At 39.8% G+C, this 21,805-nt stretch overlaps 1 protein-coding gene across 2 annotated transcripts; it reads right to left on the bottom strand.

Moving 5' to 3' along the window:
* Positions 1 to 374: 374 nt before the first annotated feature.
* Positions 375 to 20,036, bottom strand: aadat (aminoadipate aminotransferase). Of its 2 annotated transcripts, none has more exons than XM_015345907.2 (14): positions 19,971 to 20,036; positions 17,484 to 17,555; positions 16,309 to 16,477; positions 15,961 to 16,093; positions 14,012 to 14,086; positions 13,351 to 13,560; positions 12,715 to 12,780; positions 12,207 to 12,289; positions 8,996 to 9,092; positions 8,640 to 8,701; positions 7,719 to 7,783; positions 6,846 to 6,952; positions 3,695 to 3,796; positions 375 to 3,192 (listed from the first exon to the last, which is right to left on the bottom strand). In XM_015345907.2, exons 2-14 carry the CDS (start codon positions 17,548 to 17,550, stop codon positions 3,151 to 3,153), a joined length of 1,278 nt encoding a protein of 425 aa, XP_015201393.2. In that variant the 5' UTR covers positions 17,551 to 17,555; positions 19,971 to 20,036; the 3' UTR covers positions 375 to 3,150. The 2 variants fall into 2 exon arrangements, with proteins under 2 accessions (XP_015201393.2, XP_006629970.2); XM_006629907.3 differs by lacking the exon at positions 19,971 to 20,036 and adding an exon at positions 19,513 to 19,947.
* Between the last annotated feature and the right edge of the window lie 1,769 nt (positions 20,037 to 21,805).

The raw sequence follows: 21,805 nt of genomic DNA, 5'->3' as shown, positions 1-21,805 counted from the left end.
TGAGGGCAGAAAGAGATTTAGATTTTTGTTCCAAATGATCTTGAAATAAATTTTACCAATCACTTCCTTAAGAAATCCAACAATCCAATAAAATACCAAGCATTACCTATACCATCTGTAAGACTGAGCCTCCCCAATACCAGGATTGGAGACTCGAAGGACTTCCTTCCAGGACTGGAGGCTGGAAGAACCATCTGTTGAAGAGTTGTTCGCTCAAGCAATCTGATTTCACTCGCGTGTAAGACACATTCACTTTTTGAAAAGGAAGAATAAACAGTGTATTTATGCTTCCAATAAAAGTCATATACCACATGTACTGAACAGTAAACGTGTTACAATACATACTGAGAGACAATAAAAATGCAAAAAAAGGCTGCTGGCTCCAATGTTCATTTATTGTTTTTTGATTCAGTACTCAGTTTTCCTTTTATTTTCACTGATTAACTGCTCAACAAATCCCAGTTTGCTTTTTATGCATGGTATAAAAACAGAAACCTACAACAAATCTGTTGCATGTTTTTTAAGAAACATTTTTTTCTGTTTTTCCATTATCACCATAAACAAACTGAAACAAATACACACGACAGATGAGTATGTTTCAACGGATCTTGACGAGACTGGCTGGCTTTTCAAGGAATTCAAGATCAGATTCTGCAGATTAAGTAGTATACATAATACAAGGAGTAACGCAGGGATAAAACCCCAAATATGAAGGCAACCGCAATTTCATGCTTCGGTGAAAGCTAGTTTTATAGACCTTTATTATTTAAGGGTTTAGTCTCAAATCAATCCGACAAATATAACTGAAATAAGGCAAAATAAAAAACAATCTATAAGCAAATTAAATCAATCCATCCATCCATCCGCCCACTCACCAGAAAGCTGTTTATTCCCAGTAAGGGTTACAGCAATCTGAAGCTTATTCAGGAAGCACAGGATGAAAGGCAGGACAAATTCAATCAATAAACTTAATTTATAAAATTTCAAAACCTTTTTTTTAATCTAAAACAAATCAACGTTTCTAGAGGCACGCAAACCAAACAAAAACTTTATTTGACCAAAACCTTCCATAAGAACGGACTGATTTTGTTGCAGAACATGCTTGTTTTTAACTCCCCCTTTAAAATCGGTGCTTCCTTGCTTTGTTGATGAGGTGCACTGCAAAGGCTTATTCTCCCAATTAATTAAAGAAAACAGATTTATTCTGTAGGTCAACTTTATTGAACAGAGAATAAAAGTTTTGAGTACTCTTTTTTTTAAAATGATGCATTTAAATGTACATATGTGTGCTGCCTGAGTACCTGAGCCCAGAAACTAAAACACAAAAGAGAAAGTCTGTTTCAGCTATTTACACCCTTTCCAGAGTAACACATTTACTCTGAAACACAGAGTAACACAGCCTGAAATCAAGATACGTTACATTTCATTTTTAATTAATTTTAAGAAAGTTTGAGCATTTGTTTTTCACTTTGAGGCTGTGCGTTTCAATGTTTAAATAAAGGTAAAATACATTCTGATTTAATATGCCTTGATAACAAGCTGTGAGGTCACAAAATGTTTGTTTGGAAAGGGTGTGTAGACTTTCTATAGCCCTGGACATTGCTCTTGATTTATATACATTAATACAGTATAAGAATATACAAAATCCATCTTTTGTTTCTTTTTAATGCTTTGGATGAGAGTTCTGTAGCATTAAAAGTGCATTCTTCATTGCTCCTTTTTAAGAGAAACAAAAATAATCACGCTTCAGTTAGGAGCAGGCGATACATGAAGAACATAGTATTAATGTGTAAATTCAGGTGTCACCATATAAAGTAAATAAGAAATTAATGAAAGAAAAGAAATACAGTTGTCAAGACGGTAACAAAGCAATTTGAAAGTCAAACATTTTATTTTTCCATGGGAATATTAATCTCAGATCATTTTGCTTCACACATTTCCACATTTAAATAGGGTGTATTTCATATAAAACTACAGGTAGTGGATAGAAAAATGGAAATACCAAAGTAAAGTCACTTGACAGGGCAACCTGTGAAACCAGTATGTCCCAAGTCCCACTCCTGCAGTATGTGCTGTGGCATAGAGTACTTCTGTAATTCTGCAGGAGGGATACAGCACCATTCTTCCACAAGAACATCAATCAGTTGATGGAGGTAGAAAAGTTCCTGATTGCCTGAGATGATAACATCTGCATCACGTTCATCAAACTTCTGGGCGACTACGTGTGCTCCCTGGAAGGGAAAGACCCCCCCCCGCTGGAAAGAGCTGGGATTAAGGAGATCACTCAGTACTATTAAGCACTGCAATAAGCATTGGAAACAGGCCTGTGAAAGGAACTGGGCGCAACCAAACCATATCAGAAAAATGCACCCCAGAGCATTGCAGAACGACAGGAACCCTTCACTACTGGAAACAAGGCCTCTGTAGAGTTCCTAAGCTTGGCCCCACTCGTGCAGTAGACCATTTGTTGAGAATATTGTGATTGATTAACATCACATTTCTCCACTGTCTGGTAATCCCATGCTTGTAGTCTTTGCAGCATTGGACTGTGTATTGCCAGGTTTAAGAGTGGTTTGTTCTCCTCTTCCAGCCAAGCTAGTCATTCTCATAGACAACCAGACCTGTCCAGTATTTTGTTCGTTATTCAAGCAGGTATCCAAGCTACTTGCTTGAATAAAGTATGAATGAGCCACAGCTGAGTGAGCTGAGCTTTTAAATATACTTGGTGTCACTCATTTGCCCAGATGCTTCCATTTTTTGGTCCAATACCTGTAGATCCTCACCTGATCAAAAGAGATTTCACCTGAATTAGTTCCACTGGGGAACAGGTCTGTTGCCTTGTCCCCAACAGAGTTGTGTGCTGTTTCGTCCTGCTTGTGTACAGTACAGGAATGTCCTCAGACTGACTGCAGGCTGTCAGGTCTTCATCAGTCGCTCAAAGCTGATCAAGTATGAGGATTGAGTATCTCCTTCTTTGGAACATTTACAGTAACAACAAAATAAGCGGTAGATAACATTTGTCCCTACTCTTACACCAAACATTTGCTTAAACATTCAAAAGGCTTACCAACTCTTCGTATTAAATAAGTAATAAAGAAAGTAATTTTGGAGATGGTAAGACAGATTGACCTTTGGGTTTGACCCCTCCTGTCACATGGCCTCCTTAATTAGCGTTGACAGCCTCTGGAAAGCCTGAAAAAAATATTGTTTAATCAGTTTCAGAGAAAAAGCCCTAGTTATTGTTTCTTCATCTGCTAATTTCTAGCATGAAATTGCTAGCAAAAAGGAAGTACATACTTTGCAAAGAGTTCATTTGTTTTTTTTGCCCGTATTAAAATGGTTTTCCCTCAGTGATATCATGATATCACAAATGTTGTTTTGCACACACCTGTCTTAACTCTATGAACAGGCTTTGTGGGTAAAGCTTGTGGAGGCTGAGGGCTTTGTCTTTGTGTTCTGCAGTTGTCTGTTTGGCAAGGGCTGAGTCATCAGAACATACTGTACATCATCAATGAGGGGAAAAAAGAAACCTGTTTGCTTTTATTCAGCCTGCGTATTTTTTAATCTTTCTAAAACACTACCACCTCCCGCTTTATACTGCTGTATCTTGCTGCCCACATTTTTGTGGAAATCTACTAAGCACGAACACTTGCCCCTTTGCTCTGGGACTGGAAAAAGAAAAAGACAACTGTACCAGGTCAATCTGCTCTGGAGAGGACTGGGAGAAGGCTGCTCTCACATAGGGACAGGGCTCAGAACTGTTTATATTGAAAACTCCTCCAGGGACGAGCAGCACCTACACAAAAGAAAAGAGTAATGTACAGTACAAGCTACTGGTGAATAGAGGTTTCCATTCGTTTTCAATGCGGTACACTGAGGCTACCCGTGACTAAGAATAGGAAAGGTTATATATCAACTATTAACTTGTCATACTAGCAACCAAAATGAGCACTTGTTACAGGAGTTTGGGCTTTTGGGTTTGGGGTTGGGTTTGAGTTTCTTCAAGGACCCCAGGCAATCTGCTTTCTCACTCCACTCAAAGCGCTTTACAGGTAATGGGGACTCCCCTCCACCACCACCAATGTGCAGCCCCACCTGGATGATGCGACGGCAGCCATAGTGGGCCAGAATGCTCACCACACATCAGCTATCAGTGGGGAGGAGACCAGAGTAATGTAGCCAATTCATAGAGGGAGTTTATTAGGAGGCCATGATTAGTAAGGGCCAATGGGAAATTTGGCCAGGACGCCGTGGTTACACCCCTACTCTTTTCGAGAAACGCCCTGGGATTTTTAATGACCACAGAGAGTCAGGACCTCGGTTTTATGTCTCATCCGAAGGATGGCGCCCATTTACAGTATAGTGTCCCCGTCTCTATAGTGGGGCTTTAGGACCCACATGGACTGCAGGGTGAGCGCCCCCTGCTGGCCCCACTAACACCTCTTCCAGCAGCAACCTTAGTTTTTCCCAGGAGGTCTCCCATCCAGGTATTGACCAGGCTCACGCCTGTTTAGCTTCAGTGGGCTGCCAGTTGTGAGTTGCAGGGTGATACAGCTGCTGGCGAGATCATTTATTCATTAAGACTGAACTTGAATTTATTCTTTCCCTTTGATGGCTGTTCCTCACTCCATTCTATAAATTCTATAAAATGGAGTTCTTTGAAAATCTCACCGAGAATGCAAATAGCTGTGAAAAACACCCTCTTAGATTTCTGAAAGGCAATTAAAAAAATTGAAAAAACTGATAGGCTTTGTGTTAGCGTGACCCTTATTTGGAGTAAGTGGCTTCCTGACGATGCATGGACTTTCATTTGATAGTGCAAATTAAGTTATCTTTAGTATTTTTGAATGAAAAGAGAGAAGTAAACATTACACTGGAAGGAACACAATGTTTATAAAGTATTAGGACAATGAAACCTATGCATATTATATTACAGGAAAGTATTTACGACTTCTTATTACATATGCAGAACTGAAGAAACCACTCTTTTCAAATAATCTTCTAATCTGCACCATTTATTTAAATTTTAAATCATGCTGCTGGCATCTGAGCAGTCTCTTCCTTTTTGAATAAATCAGCTTTCCACAATTCAGTTCTGCAAATTGACAAACATGAACGAAGACCAGAGGATCAAAGGGCATTTGGTTGTTTGTCAGAAGATGTGACAGTGCAGCTCATTTAAATTCAAGTTTGATCTCAAAAACGGTATAAATGAAATATTAATATCCTGAAATCTATTATTTACAAGCGGAGAGATTTTATTTTTATTTCAAAAGAAGTGGGAAGGAGATTTTAATTGAATCAAACAGGAAAGAAAGAAAGTATGTTTGAGAAACAGATTTTGTTCAACTATGACATATTGATATGGAAAAGTAAGCACTGCCTCATATTACTGGATTAAAATATCGTCTCATTCTTAATTAGAAAACACATATTCCACTGCCAGAACAAATTAAGATGAGAAATTTCTTCCAAGAAGAATAAATAACCTGAACAGCTCAAAAGTGGATTTCATTAGTGGGTTTGTTTCAGGATACTCATAATCTGCCGCTCATCAGTTATTCTGAAACCCTTGTGGACTTGAAAGACATGGATTTACTGCAATACTCCTTAATGCAGCTGCTAGCTGCACACCAGCAAAATAGGCTTCAGTCACCAATAAGATGTGAATGATGGCAATTCAACTCAACCACCTAATCCACTAAGAGAACATCAAGGGACAGAAGAGACGTCTATTATGCTAAATTTAAAGGCCTCCTGCAACAGCAGAATTCAGCACTTTCCAGAGAACAAGGTAACATCACATTCTGTAACAGGCTCAGTGCCTGCTGAGCTTTGTAGCTCACAGCAAACATTAACTTGAAAATAAGTCACAAAGAGTCCAAATAACCTACAACCATGTATATCACAGTAGTTGCATGAAAGTCATTAGCATTAAAAATGTGTGTCAGAATGCTACTAATTTAATCTCTTTTCTGACAATATGAAATACGCTTGTGCGCCAAAGTGCAGCTACAATTATAGCGCTCGATGTGCTTTGTGTAAAAGGTAAAAATGAACTAACCACAAGGCAACTCTTTAAACACACTCAGGAGTTCAAAGTTCTGTGTTGACCAAGCCTTGATTTAATTGTCAGATCTAATCACGTATTTAGTAAAAGGGTTACTTTAAAGGAAAATGGTCAGATCCCAGAACCTTTCATTTGGTGACCTCTCAAACAATATATACACAATAATCAATTAAATGGTTTTGTAAAACTTAACATCTTAATTTCTAACAGCTCCTTCACAGGCAAGCAAATGTCATTCACTGAGTAACATACAGCCGTGATGCAAAATGAATGCCAATTTCTACTGAATTTTAAGGTATTATTTTTCAGAAAGATTTCTACATGTACAAAATGAATAAAAAGTGTTTTATATACACTATTCCTATACCAAACCCTTCCAACTTAATACATAAACAGCATATTACTGATCTGATTAATTTATCTATATCTGATATTATAGTGCCAATGGCACGGTCATGTGAAAACTATACACAAGCCAACTTATCCAGATCCCAGATGCTTCTATTAAAGTTTACTAGTTGGCATTAATGCAAAAAAGTATTAATCCGGCTCACCACCTAAAAAGTTCCCAAGTGTCTTGCAAGATAACTAATGAAGAATTGTCTTCAGCAATCCAATTATTCATGGTAAAGACAGACTTTTGTTAATTTCTTCTGGACAACAGGGAATTTCAATTGTAACTACATGCTAACGAAATTCAGTGAAAGTGATGTGGAGCTTTCTACGGGTGTCTGTTAATGGTTATGTTATGATTCAACAGGGTACAAGAGTTTACCTCCTTTTCTAAAGCTTTCTCCATGATAAGCCTCTGCGTGTCTGTGATTTCTTTTAGCTTGATCCAGAGAAACATGCCGGCCGCAGGGGCGTGCCACTCTGCTACACCTGCGGAGCAGACAGGAGGTCAGGCTGGCTTGACAGTTCAGTAAAGCTGTGCTTTAACAGAAGCACATGTTGGCCATTGGCTATTTCTTCCCACCCCCCAGGCTGTGGAGGGAAACAGTAGGAATCGGCCTTCAGCAGAGTATATCCCGTTACCTAATGCTAATCTTAAAACAATGATAATAAATAACAGAAACGTTCCTTCAGCCTGTCAGTGTAGGGCATGCCCTTAAGCCTGGGAATCTATCTGGGTGTTCTGTACACAATATTCTGAATGATATTTCACTAGTACACTGGTAGACGTGTAGTGAATACATTGTTTTCCTGCAATGACAGGAAATTAAAATGAACTCTTTGTAACCTCAGCAGGCTGCTTTTATCATTATTTTTTCTTCCAACTCCATCATTCTTCCACACAGCATGAAGTTACAGATTTTCCTCATGGTTTTTGAAAGAACATGAAGTCTTCAGAGAGAGCATTACAGTTTGTTACAGACCCTTAACAACACAATTTAGGGTGACCCATGGTGCAATTAATTACAGCTTTCCATTAAGAAAATGAACGGCAATATACAGTAGTCCCCAATGCTATCTTAAGTCTTTTGGATTGGAAAACGATCCAATCTAAATTTCACAAGTGTTCACACTTATGTTCGACACACTTTTGCTTATATTTACATGTAGGAAAAGAACGTGAAAATGTCTTATGATAGAAGTAACTGCTCTGCTAACACGTTGGCATTTTTTTTTGTTTTAAAACAGTACCAACCTTTGAGCCACTTGTCTGCAGAACCAAGCATGGCATCACGCTGTTTTCTGTAAAACTCCACCACACTGCAAGTAAAGGTATCACAGTAAAAACTGCAGGAGCTGGGGGTTTGTGTAGAGGCACACACCTCTTCAAAGAACTGCCTAGAAATTACTGGCCCATGAGGCACTGAGAAGCCACAATCACCACTGTCTCATGAATACCTGCTTTCCATTGGTAAAATGCAGATCTAAGAAACGTTTAAAATGACAGAAAATACCTTACCTCATGGAAATTAAGGATGCATTACCTACATCCTTCAAAATAGAAAATCTAGCACCATACTGCTTAAAAAAAGTAACTGTCAAAGAGGTCTGTTACTTTAAAACAGAGTTCACTGGGTTGGGCACAATTCCAAAGAGAAGACTCTAAAGGTAAAATAAATAAGTTTAAAAAGCTTCATCCACTGGAGTATTTGAACAATACCATACTAAAATAAAAAGTATTTAATATTTTAGGCAGTATGTTTATTAATTCCTTTGTACTGCCAATGGCTCCTGTTGGAATATTTTTTAAACCCTCTTTTAATTAACAGAAACATAAGATAGGTTACAAAAATGGATGCCATTCAGACCATCTTGCTTGATCTAAGGATCTTACCCAGATATTTCTTGAATGAAACCCTTGAGTCTGCATCACCAAAGCTGGCTAGCACACTGCAGGCATCCAGAAGACAGTCTTACATTTTAATCTTTAACACACAATCTCTTAAGGTCTCCAAGTTTCCACACTTGTTTCACTATTGGCTCTGATCTAGTGCCATGACCTGAGTTTGTGAATGCCTTTCAGGGTCTTAAGGTGATCTCAAAGCCCAAACGGAGGATGTTTGTAAGACGTTCTAGGGCAGTGTGGCCTACAGCATTCTGACCTCCCACCCCTTACCTGTCAATGTGTTTTAGGAACCCTTCCTGTCCCCATCCCTGCAGCAGCTGTGAGACCATGAGCTGTAAAAGGGAGAAGGAGAAAGATCGGCGAGATGATACGATGGGTTAAGCGCCTCCAGGCAAAGATTAACTGAAGATCAACTGACTGCAAAATTTCAGACTAGGGCGGCGGGCAGCCGGTTTCATCAATCTACCGAGAGCTCAGCAGGGCAGGATACCGTAGCCGGGTGGCAGTGCGCAAACCTCTCATCACACCGGGAACGCACGCTTCAGAGTTCAGCGGTGCAAAGAACACCAACGAGTGGACAACCGGGGAGAAGGGGACAAGTTCTGAGGAGGGATTAGGGGACTTGCCTGTGTGAAGGTGCTGGTGTGCATTGTAGAGGCCTGTATGTGGAGAACAACCCTGTCAATGAGCGGCTTCGGCCCAGTCACAAATCCCACCCTCAGCCTGCAAAGCAGAGAGACAAGCGGGCGAATGTTACTACGTGTGCCGTAATGCAGAAACTGGGAGTGCAGAAAAGAGAGGGATCTTTTTTACTTTTTGTATGTGTAATAGGGTAAGGCTGGTCCACATACAGGCAGTTTGAACAAAGCTGTGGTCGATTAATTGGCATTAAAAGTGCCTGGATATGTTCATTTACCCGATGAAGTGGAATACCAGTACATCACAATTAAAGAGAAAAGCCCTCCTGAGAATCTGCTTCTGTTCCCAAGGGACTTACAAAAGGGCCGGCAGTAGAAGCCAGAGAGGCTGAACGAAGAGCGACTCTCTAACCTGCTGCCTTGGTCCTGAATGGTTCCTCCAAACATTTCCGCTGTGAAAATGATCTGACAATCTCTTCTCTTTCCGGATAAAAGGTCAACTCAAATAACACCTGTTAGGCCTCCGGGCATCAGATAATGATTGGTCTTATGCATCGTGGGCATTTCAGTTCACAGCTCTATTTATATCTTATCTATTTTATATTTCTTTATATCTTATTAAGTTATTAATACGATTTTGATTTTATAATGGGCACTGACATTTAAGATGCATTTTAAAGAAATACTTTATTTACAGAATGCTTTGGTTTGTCTTTCATTTGAGACAAAAGCTCAGTGCAGTGTATTCTCACTTTCTTTTTATTCATGCATCTTACAGACCACTTACTGAGGAATCTCAAGAGCTTCATATTCTTTACATTCACACCACTATACAATCACAATACCGTACCAATCAAAACGCAAAAACTGTAGCTGACAGTGACATCTGACTTATCAGGGGTTCCTTGCTTTGATCATGGGAGATTGATATAATAATAATAATAATAATAATAATAATAATAATAATAATAATAATTGCTTACACTTATATCGCGCTTTTTTGGACACTCCACTCAAAGCGCTTTACAGGTAATGGGGACCCCCCTCCACTACCACCAATGTGCAGCCCCACCTGGATGATGTGACGGCAGCCATAGTGTGCCAGAACATTCACCACACATCAGCTATTAGTGTGGAGGAGAGCAGAGTAATGTAGTCAATTCATAGAGAGGGATTATTAGGAGGCCATGATTGGCAAGGGCCAATGGGAAATTTGGCCAGGACCCCTACTCTTTTCGAGAAACACTCTGGGATTTTTAATGACCACAGAGAGTAAGGACCTCGGTTTTACGTCTCATCCGAAGGATGGCGCCCATTTACAGTATAGTGTCCCCGTCACTATACTGGGGCATTAGGACCCACACTCACCGCAGGGTGACCCCCTGCTGGCTCCACTAACACCTCTTCCAGCAGCAACCTTGGTTTTTCCCAGGAGGTCTCCCATCCAGGTATTGACCAGGCTCACACCCGCTTAGCTTCAGTGGGTTGCCAGTTGTGAGTTGCAGGGTGATATGGCTGCTGGCGTTAAAGTATAAGATATTTAGTCTAGGACAGGGCTGTCCAATCCTGATCCTGGAGGGCCAGTGTTACTTCAGGTTTTCCAAGTCTCCATAAAACAGCAGCACCTGAAGAGCTGAGAGAATCTCTCATTGGCCCAACAGGTCCAATTAAGCCAGTAACCAGCTGGTTTAGGCTGATAAGACCTGAATAGGAATGAAACCTGCAGACACAAAGGCTCTCTAATAACAGGACTGAATACCTGTAGTTTAGGGTTTGTTATTTTTTACTAGCATGTGAAGTGTTGTTTTGGTTTTGCACATATATATATATATTGTATATAGTATGAGGCATTAAAACGCAACAAAAGCAATTGGCCCCGGTACTCATTTGTTGTGTTTATAATGCAGTCTCTGTATGTATGCAAATCTTCAGCATGAGGTTCATCTGATGAAAATGAGTCACTTCCCCCTGTTCACTTTTATCTCTTTGGAGTGACACTGGCCACAGCGCATCAAAGAGGCTGTAATTTCTCCAATTCTGGAATACCAAACCACAGCTGCTGTGTACTATCTAAAGGAGAGATAAAAAACCAAACCACGACAAAATTGCACTTGTGAGTTATTAAACGATAAAGGTTTTGACAACTTTAAAAATTCATTTTCATGGTCCAATTTTTTAATTGACAAAGGGTGTTTCTGAATGGAGAAAAAACAGAGTGACATATCCACCCTGTTGACATTTATTCTTTCATTCAAAAGTGTTCAGCTTTTACAATCACTTTCAATTACAACTATTCTGTTTAAAACACCTATAAGTGCGGTTTGGAATTCAAGAAAATGAAGCATCGTTAAAACAGCTGACACAAATAAAACACTTAAAGACAAACATGTTAGTCAGAAATAACCAAAAATTCACCACTTTACCAATCCAGAATTACTGGATATTAAGAACTAGTTTGTGGGCAGTAATGATGTTTAATAAATATCTGTTATCATTAGTAACACCCTTTGTACTTAATATGTTGTGAAAACCTTTAGGTCTAGTGTCTAGCATTCAAATCAAGCAAAATACTGTTTATATAAACAGTATGTCTCTTTGGACGTTTGATACCATAGTTATCATGAAAATACATGTACTGTATCCTATTTTTTTCAATACATATACTTGTTAAGTCCATTTCTTATTTTACCATTCACTAATGTCATCAGATGGTCAGTCTGCTCATAGAATATTCGTACCACACAGTATCTGAATACAAAGTGTAAGACGATGTGTGAACGCTAGAACTGGGACAGTTTTCTGTCTAAACCAAGGATTAACACCTCACCTCTTAATGGCCTAAATTAGCTCATCTTACTCCCATTTCTCCAGGAGCTGTTGCCTTAAAGAAACCTGGGAAAGACTGCCCACCCACGCTGGCTCTCTAGGAGCAGGATCACATATCCCTTATTTAAATCTGTATGAGGGACAACCCTTTAAAACTCCTTATAAATATGCCTAAACTAACGGCTCCACACACCCCTAAGTGCAGAGCTGCACGGGCAACAGTGTAAGACTTTTCTCTTGAGATTTCGATAAATTTGTTTGGGTTTCCAACCTCCGACTTCACTTTAACAGGGAGACAACCTCCACCTTTCCCTCCACTCCAGAGCGTGCCTCATTCATCTGGCTTCTGAACTGTCCGGAGTTCTCTACTCACCCGGACGACAGGATCTTGGAAAAGGAGTCCGTGCGGAGAACTCGACCGTCCACGTCCATGGACAAAAACGTTGGCGCCCAGGGCTATGGAGGGGGGAAAAGAAAACATCAGTGATGTGAAGACATGCTGGACCTCCTCTTCTCTGCCAGCTGGCTCACTGTCTTTGTCAAACAGCGCAGCTCCTGTTGCGTAGCTGACATACAGTACAAGCGATTAAATAAGTCCCTAGTTGTATTACAACACAGAGACACAAGCTCTGCTCATTTATGCAGCTCCAGCGGGGATATTCAAAGAGTGAACTTTAAACTTATACTTCAAAGAGTGTCAGATTAAACACTTAACATAAATCAGTTAAAGCCCTCTTGCACTTTAAAACAAAATCTGAAAAAGTGCCACACTGTTTACCAAACCCCGTCTACCAACATCTAGAAGCAATTGCTGCCCCCATGTGGTCATGATGAGTAAAAAGGAGTTTGGAAAAAAACCCTTTCTACATGTGCATAATTACCTTTTCAAACTGTAGAAAATAATAGGGATCATCTTCAACGATGAGGAAGTCATAGTCTCTGGCAATCTTTTAAAAGGAAAAGGAAAATAAATCAAAAGAAAAAAAGGCTTGAATTATAACTAATGTATTACTCAGTGTTCAGTATCCATGAATAATTCTAAGTCTGACCTTTTGTTAATTATATAGAACCCATACATTTATAACTATATTGATAACTGGCTCCCATGCTTTGTCGTCTTAATACCACTGTAACCTTTATTCACCTAAAAACACCGGGCTGGTTTCATGAACAGACACACTTGAACCTGCACAACCCTTGAACTGCTCCATCACAACTTCCAGCAATAGCACAGGTCTGCGATACCGAAAAATGCATGAAATTATGTTTTCTTTTCACTCATCTTTTGTGACTAGTAGCTTCTGAATAGGTAAACAGCAGCATTTTAATTGCTGACTGTGCCCTTTGATGTAACTGAATTGAGAGTAATAAGGAGGCAGTGTTAAGTCACTTCTGTGACCATAAAATACAGCTTTATAGAGTCATCTGGTTCTGTAGAAAATGAATGTTCAATTGTAATGTTCCACTTTTTACAAAACAGCAATCTCCTGCTGTTCTTATTGCTAGGGAATGAGAACCTGATAGATTTCGGTCTTCCGCTCTGTAGTCATCGAAGCCCCAGTGGGGTTGCCCCCATTAGGAATGGTGTAGAGGACTTTGGGAATGGGACTATCCGGCTTCCCGACTTCATCCAGGCTCCACTTGGAAAGAATTTCCTTTAAGGCTTTAGGAATCATGCCACGCTCATCACTTGGGACATTAATGATGTTGCACCCTAATGGCTTCAGCTGTAGAAAAACAAGAGTGAACAATAACCACAGGGTAAGTGATGAGTGCAGCTCAACCTGCCCCTGTCCAGAGGCGATCCTGGTCATTTGAGGGCTCCAGGTACGAAAAGGGCCACTCCAAGACCAAGTCCTCCACCATGTTGGAGTCCTGCACTTTCTACATTTCAAAGGGCGGTAACTCACTCAGCACTGAGCCCTGGTAAATATACAGAGCACAAATACAAAGTATGAGGGTCAGCTTTTAATTAAGAATAAATACTTGCGGTAAGGCCTATTGTACCAACTAACACAATGTCTTTAGTTCTCAGTTAATTACTGCAAATGAAAATATTATCTTATATAATGTAACCTCATAAAATCTTTTCTGAATATTGCCCCTAACATCTGAATCTTGAAAAAAATGGATCACTTCACAAAGTTTCACAAGTCCAAGTGGCAGAGGAGAACTTACAGCAGCCAGTGTCCCAGAGTAAGTAGGAGCATCTAACAAAATATTGTCCCCAGGATTGATAAGCATTTCAAACACCTAGGAGACAAAATAAAATAGGATCTTGCATTAATATTGAGATTTCTTCGTCTTTTTACATGGAACGTATACTAAATGTTTATGCTTGTAAATATTTCACCAATTACTCAACGTCCATGAAGGCATTGACAAATTCCACCCAGATTTCTTCAGAATGTGCAGTGAAACACAACTGTTGGAAACTAGATGAAAATGCTTTTACAACTGAGAAAAGGTGGTAAATGTTTGTCGATAGAGGGGTTTGGAAGTATGGAACAAGCTACTCAGCCAGTTGGTGCAGCCCGTGTCCTGGCTTCTCCAAAGAAAAGGCTGGATGAGGTCCTTGAATAAATTAATGCCGAACTTCCAAATTGGGTAATAGGACTAAATGGCCTCTTCTCATTTGTAACACTTCCTGTGTTCTTCATTGCAAGTGGTGCAGGGAGTCTCAAAAGGCAATATTAAATGTCCTGCCAGACAGGTTTGTCAAAACGGTACACTGGAGCCACACAGCTCACATTAGCAAGAGATAACTTGATTACAAGACCATGCGAGAATACGTGCTGGAAAAGACAATGCAATCTTAAAACTGAACTTGGGTTCCAAGGAATCTAATCTGGGGGTGGTTATCCTAGGAATGAATAGAAAAGATTGTACAGTATGTGACTAACACTCAATTTTCTTTTGACCTGAACTCTGGATGTCACTGTGACTTTATTATGCAAAGCTAAGCAAACCAGAATTGCTGCCATGACAGATCAGATCAAGGCTAAAACAGAACAATTCATATTTGTGGTACACATGCTTCCTTTATTTCCTTTATTTTTATATACGCTGCTGTGAGCTTTTCAGTCTTCGTTTCTTACTTTCAACTTATTGGGAATCATTTTTGTTAAAGTGACGGTAACAAACTGTTAAATTAAAAGGCTGTCTTACCGTAGAGTGAGATTTTATTACAAAATTTGTCATTGTGTTTGGTACACAAGAATAAGATATCCACAACAAATCGGTTATTGTTTTTCTTCAAACTCGTTTTAAATTATTCAAAACCATTTACAGTGTATGCTGGGCAACTCCAGCTGATTTTCCAAAAACGTTAAGTTACAAAATTATCATTTTCTCTTTTTGTTTTTGTAGTCCAGTGCTAAATTTGCACCTCTCAGTGACTCAAGTACTTCTAGAAAATGGTAAGTATGTATTGCCTAAGAGAAAAAATCTTTGAAAATCACATTGACATTTCTTGGAAGACTAACAGAGGTTGTTATGTTCTTGGAATATTACATTTTGGCCCTCTCAGCCTCTTTCCAGAGAAGGGTATGATGGACTTTTTCCTTTAGTACTTATGCTAGGTTACTCTGTCTACTTTGCAAAACTGATCAATGCTTCTAAAAATGTTGCTGGCTATGTCTTCCCTTTCTCCTATTTAAAATGAATGTTTTACATGTTGAAGATGTCAATACAATTATAAGACAATCAGTAATTTCTTGTTGTTGGAAATTTGGCAGTTAGCAGCTAATAGATCAGAGGATCTTATTCAACCATTTCAGTAAAAAAGCCAAGGTATCAGCTTCAACAACATGGTTGGGTAGCTTGTTCCGTACTCTCCGAAACACTGTGTAGAATGCCTCCTGTCTGTCCACCATAAAAGAAAAAAATATATATTCTAACAAAAATATGGATACTAAATTTAATGGTAATACATTTCTGGGATACTAAAGAATTTCTAACTTTAGGTGTTGCGGTGCCTTTTGGTATTATAGCTAATTGATCATTCATTTGGAACTGTAATTCCACTGTATTGCTGAAACGCCCTTCAGAGAACAAAACCAAAATAGACCATGACTGTTTCTGCCCTGCTACAGATAAACCAACCTCACAGTTACTTTAAACTGTACCTTGCACAGGCCTTCCTGGCTGCCCGTTGTCACACACATTTCCATCTGGCCTCTCTCTGGGCTGTAGCTGACCGTGGGCGGGTTATGGAGGCTTTTCTGAAGGTCCTTCATCCAAGAGAGCAATTCTGGAATCCTGAAGGACATCTTGTAGCTTAACACTTGGGGAAAAAAAACACTCCCAACTGCTTTACAGTTTAAAATAGTTTACAAATATATCAACCTTAAATACATTTTATAGGAATCGAGTTAACTGGAGAGTTAATGGGCCACCTGGGTTGAGCCGGATACTCTCTATACTTGCGTGACCCCAAAACTAAGAAAAAAAACAATACATAGAGCAAAGCTCACCCATAAGAGCCAGAGTACTGCAGGGCTCTCTTCATGATGCCCTCATCAAACACAATGTGGCCCCCATTCTTCAGCGTGATGGTGGCGGTTTTAAAGGGGAACGTGTCTGGATTGGGAGCCCCCCCTGCTAGTGAGATCAGAGAGGGTGGGGACTTCTGTTGTAGCTCAGCTATAAAGGAATGTAAACACACAAGAGGGCATGAAGAAATCAAACTGAACCTATGAAAAAAATAATTCAACATATACTGTATATATATGCAAAGATATCAACCCTTATTTTTGTTTAGAGAAAATGCTGGTGGGTGTTCAGAGCTTAGCTTAATTGATATACTTTGGCCAGAAGGATGTTGTTAATTCTTATTTCCCTTCACCTCCCGGGCCAAGCAGCATAATATTTAGCAAAATATGATGTGCGTCTAGTTTTACAAGCAACAGACTCCGGTCCAAATTGTACAGAGGGAACAGATGGACAGCTTCAATCACATTTTGACAATTTAAGATGATAAGTACAAAGTATCCAACACTTAAGTGTTTGCTTATATACAGAAGTCCTGATCTTAAGTACTTGTAGTAATGTCCTTTATACACTGTACTTTAAAGTGGTGGTTAAATATCGACAAAAGTCTAAATGAAGTGTGTAAACTGTGCCAAATTGGATCAATAATGTACTAAATTAGAAATTCTGTTTCAGTTCCCATGTGCCATTTCATAGCCTGTAGTACACATCGTGATTAAATATACGTTTTGAATGCGCAACTGCTTTTGCTTAATCCACCTCCATAATGTCTGTAGAATGACAATGAAATCTGAATCCACTCAGACAGGTCATAAGAAAACTCTGCACCACTTCATCACTGGTCTGCACTGTCACTGAATGGCCTTCCCTGTGGAACTTCTGAAATGACACTCAGCAACAATGCAGACGAAGTTGACAAAATATGTCGCATGATACAAGTGCCAAATATTAAACTAACATTTCTGAGTGGCAAAGCACTTGTAGATTCAATTTCCCAAGAAAGAAGGCTTTACTCATTGTAAATCCTTCAAACCTGCATCTTACAAAGATACAGTGTGTAAGTGACACACAATATCCAAACAATGGTAGAAACATTCATGTAAGGATTGCAAGGGTTATTTTATGTTTCTATAGCTGGGTTTGATATTTCCAAGCTTACTTAACAGACGGATTGGAGAAGCCTTTCTTGCTGCACTGACAGCAGTCACAAATCTTGAATAATTCATGACACCTACAACAGAACAAAACATTTACATGAGAAAATCACATGAAACTCATTTCATTCACAACAAATCAATACGTTGTCTAGAACTGAAGTGCGCTTTGTGTATCCAACACCCTGCCCCCAGAAGAAAACAACAAAAAAATATCATTAAAGAATAGCATTCCTAAAACATTACTGTCCATGTGTTATGGAAGGAACATCTCACAAAACCACTCCTGTGTATTTACTGTAATGTGCAGGGATTTCATGAAATCTCTGTTTAAATACTTAGGAATTATACACCTTAAATAACGGAGGTCTTCAACTTTTATCCATTGTCCCCCTTATTATCACATGTGGGTGTAAAATCAAATAACGTGGTCTGCATCCTGTACGAGCTTGCACACGAGACACTGTTCTGGATGATGTTGGAGATCCCAAAAAGCAGGCAGTGTCACACATGAATATCCCGAAACGAGACACTCAACTGGCGTTATGCTTGGGCCTGCAACATCTCAGAAGTGGACTGAGCCATATCTGTCACATCCAAGGGCTTTGCAACAACGTGTTGGGACATTTCTGCTTGAAGCACTCTCTGAAATGAATTACACTCGTTGGAGGGTAACCGTGGCATGGATGTAAGGGACCCCCTTTCATGAATTGATGGTTTCCCAACTTGTCTCCTCAAATGCCGTAGTTATCCTCCCACGTTCCAATGAATAAACTGGATACACGTTGCACACAGAAGGAATTCCTGATACCTGAAGGCGTTCCTTTGTTACCTCTTTGCTTGTGGCACGTTTAGTTGCAATACCCGCAGTGAGAAAATAGCAAATGACCTTGATAGTATTAATAAATTCACCCTATTTTTCACAGCTCCCGGGATGAGACACTCAGGAGACAACGACAATAAGTCTCACCGGTTTCAGATTTCACTGCACACACTAAGCGCACTTGTAGAAATTGCACTCACTAAATAGCTGTGCTACCTCTTGTTGCCCTGTCTGATTGCATCAAAAACTCAAAAGTATTGCTGGGCCTCTGTCTGAATTTATAAATAAAAAAAAACACTGCTCCAGTATGGTGAGCAGAGTTTTGCTACAGGAATGGCCATCCTTCAGATGAAAGAACTCAGGACCTCGGATTAACTTGGTCATTAAAGAACCCAGGTCACTGTAGAGTAAGGATGCTAACCCTGGTGTCCCAGCTAACTTCCACTCGAAACTTGACCAATTATTTGTTGAATTAAAGGTACTCTGATTTTACAGATCACTGAAGGACATGCAGAGCTCTGTTCCACATTATCTCAACCTGCAAATCACCTGCTTGGAGAGCCTGATCATTGTTCTGCAGCAACTGAAATGCGAACTATTTCAAGCCGTCATGGAACTTCAGTCTCAAATTAAATAACCATCAACCTATCCATTTTCTAACCACTTTCGCGGTTGACCCGGGGGCTAAATCGGGGTACAAGGTGGACAGGACGTCAATCCATCGCAAAGAAAATCAATAACTTCTGATGTAATTATTGATACATTAAATGTCTAAAAACCTGCATTACGATTCTAGCGAAGTACGGCTTTACTGGCAACTTTACTTAACCGTCACATTGAAATGCATTAAGCACTCATTAAAGTGTGATTCGTTATTCTTTCCAGATCCAAAATACATTGGGGACCTATTACACTTCACCTTTCTCGTGTTATTAAACCGTATAAACCCGTCTTATCGGGTTTATGGACACCGGGAGGGAGATACAGATTTCCAGGGAAAGGTGCGACACCGGCATTGCACGAACTTGGCTTTTTCGCGTTCAACGTTAGTATTTTTTTAAATATTATTACTGTCCTCCAGTGGTTCGGCTGTTATAAAGCAATGGTCGTAAACAGTTTACTTAGACAAAAGGTCTAAGCAGCTCTAAAGATTAAGAGAGTGTAGTATGGCGACAGGAAAAATATCGTTCAAAAGTAAAGCACAATCTCACCTAATGCCAGTCCCGTGTGCTTTCGGAAGGCTGCACCGACAACTGGGCTTGAGTGATCGTGACTGCGGCTACGTCACTGTGCAGCGCCACACTGGTTTTGGATCAGAGAGACATTATGGGCAAAGACGGGGGAGATGTATGCTATTTATGGAAGAGTAATTCCTTCGTTATTTAATGCATCGTCAGAAAATGTATTTTTTTTGCTGTTATGGGTCATTAATAAGCAATGCTTCCTTTCGGAAGTCTACTTAAAGCACAAATCGGCCTGATACCGTCACAGATTGATGTGTGTGCAAAAAAAAGTATAAGACTATAATTCGGTAACATAAAAAAATGCATGACAAAATCACATTATACTTAGCTCTCTGCGGATGTCTACAGTGCGGAAATGTTACTCGATTTGACAACGATTTGCACCCCCTTGCTAGGTGGGGGTCCGTACAGGGGTGTCGACATACCTCTCGGTCAGCTCTCCTCTATGGACTCTAGTTACGCCTAATGTCTGCGTCATCCAGCAAAGTGGTAGAGTTACTTCACTGCGGTTTTTAACTCATTCAAACTGTACTCTGATTCACTAAAAATAAGCCTGGTGAGTTGGTCTTCAAAAGTCTTTTAGCATATAAACTTATTTAATGTAACCCCTAACACCACATAACCTCTGTACTATGGACAAAGTGCATTTTGTGTTTTTTTTCTCACCCCCCGTTTCATTCACTTGTTGCTACCTTGTTGTGTCATGTTGAGACATCTGTATATTTGCATGTATACAGTATACCCGTTTGTTGTATTTCCCCCTTTCTGTATTTAAATAAAAAATTAAAAAACTTCACTGTGGTCAGTGGCAGATGGCAGTAACACTGTCGCGGAAATGTTTTAATTCTAAAACATTTCATGCATAACATACCATGTGTCGATGATGTAGTTGTGTGCATGAACACACTGTAACTTAATTGATTACATTACGTTGTTGGCTGCATCAGCTCAGTAAGACTATTCGAGTCAGAGATTTTTTTTTATTAGTAATCAAACTTTGGCTCTCATACCTATAATAACACTATTAAAGGTATTAATATTTTAGGTAGGTAAATATGTCAACTAGTGGATAATACTACTGTTTTCCTTAAGAATAGAACAGACCTGGCGATTGCAGTTAAAAATGGTTTCATCTGTTTCAGTATTATCTTTTAATATAAACGAATTTGAACTATTTCCCCTTGAAGAACTAGGAACAATTGATAATATACAGTACAGTACCTGTATAGAAAGTGGTGACATACCTGGGTGTTAAAATTTGCAAAGATCAGGAAGAATTACAGATTTATCGCTGACAATTTGTTGTATTATTATCAAAAACATAGGGCATTTCTCATTTTGTTTGTGCTTCATTTTTACTAGGTTCCTAAACACATATTAGTGATGATTGTGTTACAGGTATATGTCACACTGAGGTGACCCCGCACACTAGAATTACTTCCTGCCTCATACATGACTACGCCAACTAGCAATACAAATGAGGTGCTAGACCCACTCTACTTTACTACACGTTCTGTTCATCACCCAGAATCACCAATGCACACACAGACCAGCGAGCATTAGTATCATATAAGTCAATATTTACTATCACCCTAAGACACAAAGAGAACAGCATTTGCTGCAACAAAAGGTACTTCCAAGGGTCATAAAGGATTCCTGAGGGTCAGCTGTCCTTTTAGGTGACAAAGAGAGGGTGTTACAAATTCTTGGTGGTTCAGAGAATAATAATAATTGCTTACATTTATATAGTGTTTTTTCTAGAAACTCCACTCAAAGCACTTTACAGGTAATGGGGACTCCCCCCCATCACCACCAATGTGTAGCACCACCTGGATGATGCGACAGCAGCCATAGTGCGCCAGAACATTCACCACACATCAGCTATCAGTGGGGAGGAGAAGAGAGTGATGAAGCCAATTTATCGATGGAGATTATTAGGAGGCCATGATTGGTAAAGGCCAAAGGGACATTTGGCCAGGACGCTGGGGTTACACCCCTACTCTTTTCGAGAAACACCCTGGGATATTTAATGACCACAGAGAGTCAGGACCTCGGTTTTACATCGCATCAGAAGGGCGGCGTCTTTTTACAGTATAGTGTCCCCGTCACTGTACTGGGGCATCAGGACCCACATGGACCGCAGGGTGTGCGCCCCCTGCTGGCGCCACTAACACCTCTTCCAGCAGCAACCTTAGTTGAACAGCAATGCAGAGACGAGGGATGCAACGCACTCCAATTTCCTCAGTCTCCGTTTGGGCTA

The sequence above is a fragment of the Lepisosteus oculatus genome, chromosome 1, assembly GCF_040954835.1.
Source record: "Lepisosteus oculatus isolate fLepOcu1 chromosome 1, fLepOcu1.hap2, whole genome shotgun sequence".
In the NCBI taxonomy this organism is placed as follows: Eukaryota; Metazoa; Chordata; class Actinopteri; order Semionotiformes; family Lepisosteidae; genus Lepisosteus; species Lepisosteus oculatus.
The sequence above is the reverse complement of the archived record's forward strand: the minus strand, read 5'-3'. Positions and strand labels throughout refer to the sequence as shown.